Raw genomic sequence first — 13,258 nt, forward strand, 5'->3', positions numbered from 1 at the left:
TCACATCCCCCGCCTGAGTCATACATAGCAGGTTTTAGCCCAAAGCCTAGCTAGAAACTCCTTAAAAAGCACACACTGATAGACTGGGCTATAAACAGCAACCGTGGCTTGGCTTCTGTCAAGGCTTTCCGAGTCCTTTATTCCAAGGGAAGCAGCATTTTTCTTTGCTTCTTTACTGCAGCCCTTCACAGTCCCTGGATGACGACGATAATGCAGCTCATTGCATTCATTAGCAGTCCTCTCTGAGGGCAGGAGTCCTGCAAGATCTCCAGGGATCAGTATGTTAGCAGCCCCCAGGAGCTACCCCTTTCTGACCTGAGCTGAGCAAACTGACAGTCTCTGCAGGTGACTAGAGATTTGTGCAGAGCAAAAGGGTAGGAAGTGGGCAAGGACGGAGGAGGTGCTGGGAAGCAAAGGGCACTGGACTCATCAGCTGATCACTGTTGGGAGGGATGACAGAGGATTAAGGGTTCAAACATATTAGGAAAAGGCTAGGGCTTGAAATATTAACCAGGTAAATATAGAATGGGTAGGGATTAAACAGTGCAAAATATTAAGAAAGGACCGGGTTTAAAATATCCTGTAAGGAACAATTAGAAAGCTCAGTAAAATAGGGTTAGGTTAACACCAGCACAAATCAAAGTCATGATGGCTAGCTACGGGGTCAAACGGCAAAGCAGGAGTTCAGCGTGGATCAAATACGTTCATTGAGCCAATCCTGCTCCCTCCCCTTTTCTGTAGGCTGTCTTTGACTGCAAGCGCTCTGCAGCCCGAACTGTGCCCTTCCCCACTGTCATCATTTGGAGTATTCCGCCAATCAAGAATAATTGGTCTTTTCCAGAAACACACTGCAGGGTTTCCAGCCCCCAACAATTATTCCTTCTCTAGGCACATTTCATCTGTTCAAAGCACTCCCCAATTATGCAGAACAAACCAGGCCAGGGGATTAGACCTCACGCGCTCCATGCCGAGTCTGCCGTCAAGAATAGGGGCAGATATTCCCCCCATGTTTCACAGCTCTCTGCAAGAAGCTTTAAAAACACAAACACATTTCCTGCCCGACTGGTTTTGGCCTTCGCCATTTGGCAGCCCAAACCTTTGATCTTCCCTTAGCTTCCTGTATTTCTAATGGAGCTCAACATTACCATGGTGCAGCACAACTCTGTGAAGAGGCTGGTTTAACCGCTGGTGCAGAGACAGCACGGAGCACCCCAGTGCTGATTCGTGCTGGGGATGTAAGACTTGCGGCTATTCATACTTCATGCAGGGGTTTCAATTCAGAGTAACCTTCTTGGGGTAGCTCCCATTTGGGGCCCCACGGCAAGAGGGCAAAGGGTATCTGGTCACCACATCACATTTCCACCAATCCGGAACTCCTTCCATCCCTGAACAGCAGCTCAGATCACCTCTGCAGTTTGAGTAACACGGGAGCTTCTGAAGTCTCCCAATATTATTCAGACTGCGAATGGAAGGTCAGCTGGCTCTGGGAACAAGAGGCTGGGAAAAAATATTGGCACTCCTATTAGCCCAGAAGAAGGTGCTGTTGGAAATGGTACAGGAGCACCAAGTATGGCAAGGTCCCCTAGATCAGTGGTTCTCAACCTGGAGTCCACAGACTATGTCTAAGATTTCCAAAGGGGTCCACACCTCCATTTGAAATCGTTTAGGGGTCGACAAATGAAAAAAGAAGTTGAGAACCACTGCTCTAGATACTCAGCCCCAGCGAGAGGATGGCGTAGAAGTGCTGGCTGTGGGAAGCTCAGAGCTACTGCTATCTCATCTTCCCAAGCAGAAGTCTTTGAGATTGCAGGCTATTCTCCCCTGTAGTCACACAGGGAACACCGCTCCTCACTGCACCCTCACCTCAGTGCATGGGATTCAGTCAACAGACAGGCAGTAGCCACGTCTGACATCATGTCACACTCTGCAGTCTCACCCAAGACTTACACAGGACCCACCCGAGGGTCGTTCTGTGAGCCTCAAGTCAGATGGCATTTCCCATGTGCAATGCTGTTGCCAGTGCCGTGCCCCTGGGCTCTGCCATGACCTACCTGGACAACGTCTGTGAACACGGTGTCTGAGACGCGCTCACACAGCATGGCCACCAGCTGCAGAACAAGCAGCTTCTTCTTCTGCCCCACAAGCTGCTGACTGTGGTATTGCTCCAGCTCCACCAGACTCTCACAGGAGAGGGGAACAGCATCCGAGCCAGCCTCATCCTTTTCAGCCACGTGAGTCAGCTCCTGCCAGGGAGGGGAGTGCACGGCACAGTCAGAAATAGAGCTAAATACAGGAAATGGGTCTGTGGGCCACCGGCAATGACAGCCCCATCCACACAGCTGGGGGCACCCAGCTGGCAACTGGCCAGCAGCTACTGTCCAAGAACAAGGTCAGATTTAAAGAGCACATCAGTATCACAGAGCAGCCGATTCTACTATAGTAGCTGCTAGGCCTCAAACCTTTGCTGCCATCCTCACCCTAGCCCAGAATCTTCATCCAGGTGCCAGGAGGCAGGTTGAGCTGCATTGAGGCCTTGGGGATTCTTCTCCAGCCATTTTCCTAAAGCCCAAGCTCTCCAAAGGGATCTTATGCTGGTTCTGTTATCCCGGCCTGGGATCTTCCACCCCTCTCCTCATACTGCTACCACCGGCCCCAAATGCTGAGGGTGACCACCTCGCACATAGCAGGGGAAGGAACACTAAAAGCTTCCCCTAAGGATGGTCACTTAGGGCTGTAAACCTGCCAAGGTCTTGCTTGCCCATTTGCTTTGGTGCTTGCCTCAGACACACCAGGGACCCTTTGACCTCTAGCAAACTAGATTTTAACTGGATATTTCCTGATTTATAACATGAACAGGAACATCTGCTGAACATGTTGAGAAGGGCTTCCTGGTGGTGGGCTGCGTGGCAGTGGGATACCCCATAGCCCCGCGGAGGGACAAGCCTCCCCTAGCACCAACGTGGGTGGAGCCAGTGGGTCCTGCGCCCGCCCCCCAGAGGTCACGGCGCAGGACAGGAAGTAGAAAAGCCCCGCTGCAAAGCTCACTTACAAGCCAGCCGCCGGAAAGGCCAGATGCCTGTGGTCTAGCTTCGGGTTGGGGAACGCCGGCAGGCCGCGCCTGCCCCTCGCCAGCTACCCCGAGGAGCAGCCGCGCCTGCCCCTCGCCAGCTACCCCGAGGAGCAGCCGCGCCTGCCCTTCGCTAGTTACCTGGAGGAACCGATGGTCCTGGAAACCTCCGAGGACACCGCCCTAATCCAGGTACCTTACGAAGGGGGAGTCCAGAAGTAGCCCGGGGGCAACCGACCCTGGTCTGGCCACAGCACTGCCAGAACCGATGTCAGTGTGTTGAGGTCAGGATCCCCACTGACAGCAGCAAGTCTTCTGCCGCTGCTAGGGCCCTGGGCTGGGACGCAGTGGAGTGGGTGGGCCTGCGTCCCCCCTGCCACCCTACTCACGGGTGGCCGTCTCCCCCTCGCCCCAGACGCTCAGAAGCCCGAGCTCCTGACTGGGTGTTTGCTGCCCCGCCCTGACCGAGGGCCAAGGCTCACACTGAACTATTGGCTCAGCCCCTGCCTAAGGGCCGGAGCTCCTGACTGTTTGTTTACTGGCCAGCCCTGACCGAGGGCCTGGGCTCATATTGAACTATTGCGAGACAGTGGGATACCCCGCAGCGGGACGAGCCTCGGCCGAGCCCTTCTACATGCCCCTATGCTGCCGGTGCCCCTTCCCATCCATACACAGGATGAAGGCCATTGAAAGAGGCCCAGACAAAGGAGCGCAGCACTCTGTGCACAGCAGAAGGGCCGTAACCATGGCACCAACCCCAAAGGGGGCTAGCAGGACACGGATTATACACTCTGCCTGGCAGCAGAGGAGAGCAAAGCCTGGCCCTCCGAGGAGGGACCATGGCGGTGATTAGGCTGGGGACGAAACTGCAGGAAGAAAAGGAAACGCAGGGCAGGGAGCTGGGGAAGTGCCTTTCCTTCTCGAAAGCCAAGGAAGTGGCAGTCTGCAAGGTAGGGATTACCCACAGCCTAAATCCCACCATTCAACTCAGACACATTCCTGTCATCAGAACAAGGGTTAACCCTTTCACAGGCTGAGGACTCCATGCGCCTCCTCAGGGCTTGGCACTGGAACGGTCGCGAGATATAGCTACCCTATACCTGTAGCGGCTCTTTCCCAAGAGATTTAAGTGGAACGTCCCCCTTCTTCCAGTACCCTCCCCACATGCGGCATGGAACTATCAGGCACGTGAAAGTTAACCCTCTGGGAATGCAAGGCACTTCCTGGACCCTTGCACCCGCGCGGGCTGCTAACAGACTGTGGCCTCTTACCTTTAAACAGCAGATGAAGAAGTCTCCAGCTAAGCCGCTCTTCTGGCAGTGAGTCAACAGGTCCACCAACTGCTCCATCTGCCACTGCTCCGAGGAGACCTTCTGGTAGAGCGCCTCCTCCTCGTCACTGAAATACAGCCAACGTTTCACCCGACAGGAACCCACCCAGAGTCTCGCTGGTGTCGGTTTCTGAACTACCCCTGGCAAGAGCATTTCCCTGGCACATTTCACCCCCAAGTGCTGTAGGGATTTCCAGAACACTTCCACAGGGGCACCCTTCCATCTCCCCATTGAGATGCAGCAGCCAGCGCACAGCAGTGCTACACCCAGTTCATGGCAGGAAGCAGAGAATACCGTATCCAACAGAAACGGCAGGGAAACCGTTAGAGAGACAATGTTATTTGAAGATGGAATTTGGCCTAGGCACCAGGACTAAGGTCCCTATTCATGCAAGAAGCACGCAGGGCTCTAAAGGTCAACGGTGGCCCCCACTGCCTAGCCCACTCTGGGTGCTGTTTAAGCTAGTCAGAAGTCAGGGATCTGGTTTTAAGACTCAAACAAGCATGAAAATCACTCCCAACCCCAATGGAAGAGCCCACAGGCTGTTGAAGGTATGCCTGCAACAGGAGGGTCTGTCTGCCTTCTCTTTGGTCAACAGCATTATACGACCTCGCTCCCAGAAGAATCCCTAATCTACTGCTGTATGCCAGAGCCTTGTCCATGTTCTGTGAGGGAGAGTGCTGGGGTGTGAACCCATGCTCCAGATCTAGCAGGTAACTGCAGCAAGCTAAGCTCTCCTACCGCCATCACGGAGCAGTGCCAAACACCTCCAGGAAGAGTTCTCAGTTGTATTTAGTATCTCCCCAGTGTAAGAGCCACTTCTTCCCATCCCGACTGGCACTGCAGTGTTTGGGACCCTGGCTATCTCATCCAGGTTTATAATGTGGTTTCAAGCGGTAATGAGCCAAGCCTTGGGTGAGAAGTGCTTTCTATGCTCCAGAATCAACGTGAAGTCCCAAATGCCCAAGGGGCTTTCAGCTTATCTGTCCCGCTTTGTGTCTCAGTATTTCCCGTGCCCTCCCAGCCCACCTGTCACTCCTGATCAGGGGAAACTGGGGCAGCGTTTACACTGTTGCATCACTTCCAGGCTTTTGCAAACTCCCAGTTACAGCAACACCCTGTACAGCACGCCCTGAAAGGGAACAGCCAGTAGGCAGCTTGAAATATTTAGTTTGGTGATGAAGTTGAAATGGCTGAGCATTCAGTTCACTAATTAACCTTTGCAGGAATGACCAGGGCGGAATCTATGCACACAAAATATTTAGCACATACATAACTCCTCTGCGAAGAGCTGTATGAGCATTAATTAACGAATGCAGCGGCCCTACAACTGTTTCCCCAGCCATAAAAGAGGGAAATAGATACACAGAGGGGAAGCAAGGCCTTGTCGACATGCAAAGGTGCACTAGTTTAACTTAAGCCGTGATTTTAAATTGATTTAGTTAAACCGGCGCAAACCCCTGTGACGCTTATTTTAGTTCTAACCAGGTTCATTTGAGTTGCAGGCACAGGTTTAAACTATACCAGAGTAAGAAGAGCCACATGGGCTTCTGCACCAGTTTAACTAAATGGATGCAAGTCTGTGTGCCGACAAGTCCAAACTTGCTCACACAGCAGGCCAGTGACAAAGCAGGAGTTCCTGGTTCTTTCCACTGGCTCATAGATGCATGCCCCAAGCTGGTGATGGGCTCTGTCTGGACAGTGCTGGAGCCTGCAGTCTTCCATTTACCCTCAAAGCAGACAGAGCACGGGCAATGGCCGTGTAATGCCAGGCACCAACGTGTCTGACCCTATTCTGGAATGACCATCTCCAGGAGTACTGAGGGAGTTCAGTCACTATGGCTCATTCAGTCAGTCTACAGAGGATGTCAACAAGGGGGTCAATTAGTACCATGCTAATGGTGCCAGATGTCCACTCCACTCATTTCACACATGCAACTGATCAGCCATTAGACCGGGGTGGCCAACCTGAGCCTGAGAAGGAGCCAGAATTTACCAATGGACATTGCCAAAGAGCCACAGTAATAAGTCAGCAGCCCCCCTATCTGCTCCCCCGCCCACTCCCAGCACCTCCCACCCACCGGCAGCCCCGCTGATCAGTGCCTTCCCATCCCTCCCTGCACCTCCCGATCAGCTGTTTCATGGCATGCAGGAGGTTCGGGGAGGGGAGGGGAAGGTGTGAGGGCATGGCAGGCTCAGGGGAAGGGGTGGAGCAGGGGCAGGCCCCGTGGCAGAGCCAGGAGTTGAGCAGTGAGCACCCCCCGGCACATTGGGAAGTTGGCGTCTGTAGCTCCAGCCCCAGAGTCGGTGCCTGTACAAGGAGCTGTATTAACTTCTGAAGAGCCGCATGTGGCTCCGGAGCCACAGGTTGGCCACCCCTGCATTAGACTGTGATGACGTCAGCCACTACCTGTCTGGTCAGAATTTGAACCAGTGACTCAGGAGTGAAAGGTCATTTCCTATTCTCAGTCCCCTGAGCCATCCAGCCACAGGCCAAAGGGCTCCCAAGAAGAAATTAATAATGCTAATAAAAGACAAACATGAATTTTATTACTGGTTTTGTAGGTGTATCAGGGCTAAAAGTCTCCTCCAACTTCACACCTCATTGCTCCAGCAATGTTCGGCTCAGTTTGCCTGTAAAGTTGAGGCCATCCAGGAAGTTTCACCTGCTAGAGTTTGGCACTCAGTCCAAGTCAATTGTCCATCCCTGCCCCAGTGGTGACACTCCACAGGGATTACAGCATCCCAGCTCCCCCCACCCTCATATTCTGCACGTTGTGGAACTCTGCACGGGCACCCCTTACTGGCGGAGCCAAAAAACAGCCCGAGGTGTTGAATGACGACAGTTGAAGGCACGCCAGGCAGTGAGTGTAAGACTGCTAACGCAGTGTCACAACGTAATCTCTTACCTGATGGTCTCTTTGACAGTGATCATGGCACCACCTCCACCAGCTACTTGAAACTGGCACAGCGGATGCAGAAACTGCATGGTTCTACCCAGTCCTGCAAACCCTTCCAGCGTGGAGAGCGCCACCTCTCTCTCTGACTTCTCCAAGACCCATAATAAAATCTCCTGGCATGGTGAGCTATCAAGAAAGAGAGGCCATGACAGAGTCCATCTTCTACCATTGGCATGGTGCCTTGTAACAGACACATGGAGCAATGTAACAATGTTGTTTTGTGAGCTCCAATACACAGCAAACACCATCAGAGCGAGCTGGTGGCACCGGGAAGATGGCAGGTGACCACAGACACACCTTGGAAGGTTCCCACTGTGCAGTCTCACAGATACAGTAAACCCCAGGGAGGTGACAGCTCTTTATGTGCACTTATAAGGCAGCTGCAAGGCATCACAATGGCTTCTCCTGCTCCTCCACAGTTCAGATGTGAAAGGATCTGGGTCGTTAAAGATTTCAACCCAGCAACGAATGGAGAAGCCTGACCATGTGAATGAAAGTGAATATGCACAATAAAGACCACCTCCACACAGACCCCTCGTGGGATTAGTGGCTGCTGGGCCTGAAGCCTGCCTGCAGTCCCACTCAGTGCTCAGAGTTGTTCCTGCACCCAGGCATCAGAGGAGGACATTGGGAAGAGAGTGAGGTGACAGATAGCCTGTAACTCAGTAACGATTGCATGAGCTCCACCTTTCATGAAGGTGCCAGATATTCTGGAAGATTGACCAGTGCCGGGCAGCTGCAGTCAGGTTACGCTTGCTGAATTCTGGGAAAGATACAGCGCCCTGGTAGCCCCACTCTCCCTGCAGCTGGTTTAGTTGGTTGTTTTCATTCTTTTAAGGAGGTTTCCCTGCAGCTTTGAAATGATTAATGATGTCTTTCCGCTGGCAAAGGCTGTGTCTCCACAGAGCTTTTCGTCAAAGCCCTTGTGCCCCTCCTGGGATTAGTAATGGTGGAAGGGCTTAAGTAAACCTCCTGGCAACGTGTTTCTCAAACTATTGTCCAACCCTGCTCGGAGCAGGCCGAGAGGAAAGTGGCAAACACACCAGCAGCTGGTCTGCACTTGTGCTGCCGCACTGTACTGGTGCTACTCCAGGGGTGGGAGAACTCAACAAAAGCTCAGTGTGAACAAAGCTACAATGGTGAGGAGAGGAGCAGGTCCTGTGCACCTCTGCAAAGAAGGGGATCAGCTCAAAAGGGAAACAAATGACCTTTACTTCAAACAGCCAGTGGAGCACAAGGACATTCAGGTTCATATACTGGAATTTATTTAAAGTTTTCTCCCGTCCCTAAATCCCACCTGCACACAAAACACCCCACACCCAGCCAAGCCCCTCGCTTCACACACACACAGCTTTCTGCTGTCCCTGGGCAACCACGATCTCTCCTTCCTACTCAGTTCCACATAGGCCAGACAGTGAACTAATTACACCCCCCACTTTACCTAGCAGAAGAGTTTTGCCACATGCCTTACCGTAAGTGAGACACGTTCTGCTTGGTGAAACAATAGAGAGAAAAAATCACTCCCAGAGATGGCTGCAAGGATTCCAGTAACATGTCAGAGGGCTCATTCCCAACCACGTACACCTACGGAGACAGAAGGGTCAAATGTCTGCCTGAAGTGCAGAGGAAGGGAAGGGTGAAAGGCACGTGCATGCCTGGTAGGGACTGATTTCTGAACATACACGGTGCAGGTTACTGCTCCCAGCCCTTCCAATTCTGAGTCCACATCCCTTGATCACACCAGACTCCTGTTTGTTAAGCACTGAAAGCAGCCTTCATCAGCACCATCTTCTCCAGAGTCATCTAGGAACTGCCAGAGCTAGCTACAGTAGGGCTTCATGCTATTCGTATATTACAGCCAGTTACTCAGGACAGCTATCACTCAGGGGTAGGGGATTAACACTACAGACTGCAGTATTTGAAGTCTTTATAAACACACTGCCCAACATACCCAGAGTCAAATTCCCACTGTTAGACAGATCAGTCCCTCGAAAGCGAAGGCTGGAAGACAGCTGGGCTGCTATGTGCTGAGTGAGATATCCAAGGAGAAGGCAGAGGGCCCGTGAGACTCCGTCTGCTGACAGACAGCACTTTGAGGAGACTTCAGAGTGACACACTCTCCTCCCTCCCTTTATTGCCAAAAGGCACCTACGCAGAGCTCTATACCCCGACCAGAACCACCCTCAGCACTCCCAGTTACCAGCCACACAAATCACCCCACATCTCCCTTCCCTGCCCCAAAGCCCAGGGAGAGAGATCCTGAAAATTTACACGTTTGTTTTGAACTATTTCTCTAAAAACCCTCACAAGATGGCTGCGGTTAAAGCAATAACTCTACAGACACCCAGTGCAGAAGGCTATAACAAATAAAAAGCTCTGATGAGTTACACAGTTACGATTTCAGAGTGCGCATTTCTTACGGTACATTTCAAATTAACAGGTGTGTGGGTTTGTTAAACATGTTTTTTACTGGGGAGGGTGCCAGGAAGAGGCAAATAAAATATCGATCCTGTTCACAAGCTGTTTGAATGACCTTCCACTCAGCAGGCTGGGAAACCGAGCCTGCTTGGAGGACACTGTTCCTTTAAACAAAACTATTCTCCCTGCTCCAGATTCCCTGGCAGCTGGAGGGCAAGCAGCAGTTCCTAGAGTTGGATCTAATCTCAGAGCGCACTTCCCAGTGTTGCTATTGCCTGTGAGATGCAACATGCCAGCCCAGAGGAGAGGGCAGTTTAGGTGAGGAAGGAGGAGACTCTTTGGATAATATATTGGCCTATTGTTTTGATGCAGAGTGTTTTGCCCATGCTAATCCCTGTGGAACCGTGCTTCCTAACCAGCAACTTTGGTATACAAAGCCTTCCTGGTGAAGCCCCAAGGAGCATTTCCCACTCTAGCATCAAATGACACTTGCTAGGCAAAAAACCTGCACCCTTGCAAGCAGAAGTCTCTGCTGTTAATCTCTCTGCTGCCAGGACTAAAGCACATTGCCATTAATGAGGGATCCACCCTGCACTCCAGAAGCATTTCCATACTGAACACCAGCCACAGAGCAACCCCCTGACTGGTCTCTGCCTGCTAGCTAGTTATAACTGGTCATTACTACCCAAAACGATGCTCCAATCACAGCGTTTAAAACAGGGGTGGGCAAACTTTTTGGCCCGAGGGCCACATCTGGGAATAGAAATTGTATGGCGGGTCATGAATGCTCACAAAATTGGGGTTGGGGTGCAGGCTCTGGGGTGAGGCCAGAAATGAGGAGTTCAGGGGGTGGGAGGGGGCTCTGGGCTAGGGAGTGGGGTGTGGGTGAGGGCTCCAGCTGGGGGTGCAGGCTCTGGGGTGGGGCTGGAGATGAGGGGTTTGGGGTGCAGGATGGTGCTCCAGGCTGGGATCAAGGGGTTTGGAGGATGGGGATCAGGGCTGGGGCAGGGGGTTGGGGCGTGGGAACAGATGCAGGCTCTGGTTGGGGATGTGGGCTCTGGGGTGGGGCTGGGGATGAGAGGTTTGGGGTGCAGGAGGGTGCTGCGGGTGAGGATTGAGGGATTTGGAGGGCGGGAGCGGGATCAGGGCTAGGGCAGGGGGTTGGGGAGCAGGGAGAGGCTCGGGGCGCAGGCTCACCGCAAGAGCAGCGGCATATCCCTTCTCCGGCTCCTATGCACAGGCGCGGCCAGGTGGCTCTGCACGCTGCCCTGTCTTCAGGTGCCATCCCTGCAGCTCCCACTGGCTGTGGTTCCCAGCCAATGGGAGCTGGGGGGGCGGCGCTTGGGGGGGAGGGGCGGCGTGCAGAGCGGAGCCCCCTGGCTGCCCCTACATGTAGGAGCCAGAAGGGGCCATGCCGCTGCTTCCATGAGCCACGTGGAGCGGCCCCAACCCTGCTCCCCGGCTGGAGCAGGGCAAGCCAGCAGGAGCTTGAGGGCCAGATTAAAACAGCTGGTGGGGCGGATCCGGCCTATAGTTTGCCCACCCCTGGTTTAAAAGCTCAGACTGCCAAGGCTTCTGCCAAAGATCCAATCACTAGCTTCTTGCAGTTAAACTCCATTGCTCCAGACACTGCCCTTCTAGTCCGGAGCTTGGGACTCACAGCAGAAAGCAGGTTCCTCCGACAGGACACGTGGCTAAGCCTCAGGCCTGGCTCACTGCAGACTGGTAACAGTCTGAGATGAGTTTGAATCTTGTTTTCTGCCAGACCCAAAGAGGCCATTTGCTGTTGTGGTCACACCTGGGCTGAGCCACTAGCCACCTTCCGACACCAACCCGGGGGGCTAAAGGACGCCCGTGGGGCTCTACACTGCTGCCTCTCTCACCATTCACACGGCGCAGGTGCTGCCTCCATCGATTACAGGTCTCAGCATGGAACGCTCCATCTCGATCCAAGCACTGCCCTGCATGCGTAGACTGTGCAGACTGCAACTCAGGCTTCTGGCAACGTGGCCATTTGCCCCTTTTACCCTCTCTGCAGCATTTCATTGGGCACAAGTGACATGTGGGAGGAGGGGATGAAGACAGTAAGGGTACGTCTACACTTACCGGAGGGTCCGGTGGCAGGCAATCAATGTTCTGGGATCGATTTATCGCGTCTGGTTTAGACGCGATAAATCGATCCCGGAAGTGCTCGCCGTCGACGCCGGTACTCCAGCTTGGCGAGAGGAGTACGCAGCATCTACGGGGGAGCCTCCCTGCCGCGTCTGGACCTGCAGTAAGTTCGGACTAAGGTACTTCGAATTCAGCTACGTTATTAACGTAGCTGAATTTGCGTACCTTAGTCTGAAGTGGGGGGTTAGTGGGGACCAGGCCTTTGATACCTGTCCAACCTCTCTACCACATCAGATTTCTGGACACAGTTCTGCGCAAATGGATGCAATTTACCTTTAACAACCTAAGAGAACACCACAAGGGAAGGTTAGTTCCTCTCCACAGCCATAGCCCGGAGACCTGCATTACAGACCACCACACCCAAAGCCACCAGTGCTCCAAAGAGCCCATCTGAATCCCTCGGATAGCATTCATCACAGTGGCACTTCAGTTAAGAGGCAATCAATGCCACTGAGCAGTTTTCTAGCAGCAGCTTCAAGAACAATCAATCATTGGAGGGAGGAGCGCCACATCAGACGCTGAGTCTGCACTGTCCTCCCTGCCCGCTGAGATTTCTGCATTAACATTAAAGACAGTCAGTTATTGGGAAAAGGCGACAGGGACAGGGGTAGGAAGCTCATGTTTCCATCAATTTTCCTGTCCTCTTGAGTTTGCCTGATCCCCTATCTCTTATAGCCTGAACCAGAGCGCCCCCTGTGCTTTGGAGCAGGAAAACCATCCTGTTCCAGGGAGAGCTTTGGTAGCACTTGGCACAATCACCATTAATTTTGGCCAGCTCATTCTCCTCCTCTTGATCTACACCATGCAGCAGCCGGTGTTGAAAGCACATTAGTCAATTACACTGCTTGGTAATGATGCTGAAAAATGGGTGATGACTGCTGACCAGATTACTTGTCTGCAGTCAGGGCCGGCTCTGGAATTGTGCCACCCCAAGCACATGCTTCGTTTGCTGGTGCCGGTCCTGTCTGCAGTGCTGAAATTACACAACACAGAGGAATCCACATGTTGCAGAGTAAGATGAAGCCCATTGCTTCAAAGCTGAATTTAAATTTAGAATTAAGCGATTACTTTTTCCTTTGCACATGGGACAGCATCATACTTACACTGAGGATTGCTCCAAGGGGATCCAATGGGATCAGGAATCTGGAAAGCACTATACTATTGACCTCCCCCCATTCTCTGACGTCTGTCGTCAAGAGAAAACGTACTGACAGTGGCAGAGGTGAAGAGAACTTTGTGTTTCTTTCTCACTATTCCTTCAATGTTTTGAGAGGTACTACCCCAGATGGAAGGAATGCATCATGAAAAAG

General features: G+C 52.7%; 1 protein-coding gene across 1 annotated transcript in view; it reads right to left on the reverse strand.

The window, feature by feature from the left end:
* The window catches only part of TANGO6 (transport and golgi organization 6 homolog), an 88,283-nt gene that overhangs the window by 49,367 nt on the left and 25,658 nt on the right, over window positions 1-13,258 (reverse strand). Inside the window, 4 exon segments of the mRNA XM_054048915.1 lie at window positions 2,052-2,243; window positions 4,339-4,465; window positions 7,308-7,484; window positions 8,830-8,942. Coding sequence (XP_053904890.1) covers window positions 2,052-2,243; window positions 4,339-4,465; window positions 7,308-7,484; window positions 8,830-8,942 — 609 coding nt within the window.

Source organism: Malaclemys terrapin, chromosome 14, assembly GCF_027887155.1.
Source record: "Malaclemys terrapin pileata isolate rMalTer1 chromosome 14, rMalTer1.hap1, whole genome shotgun sequence".
Classification (NCBI taxonomy): domain Eukaryota; kingdom Metazoa; phylum Chordata; order Testudines; family Emydidae; genus Malaclemys; species Malaclemys terrapin.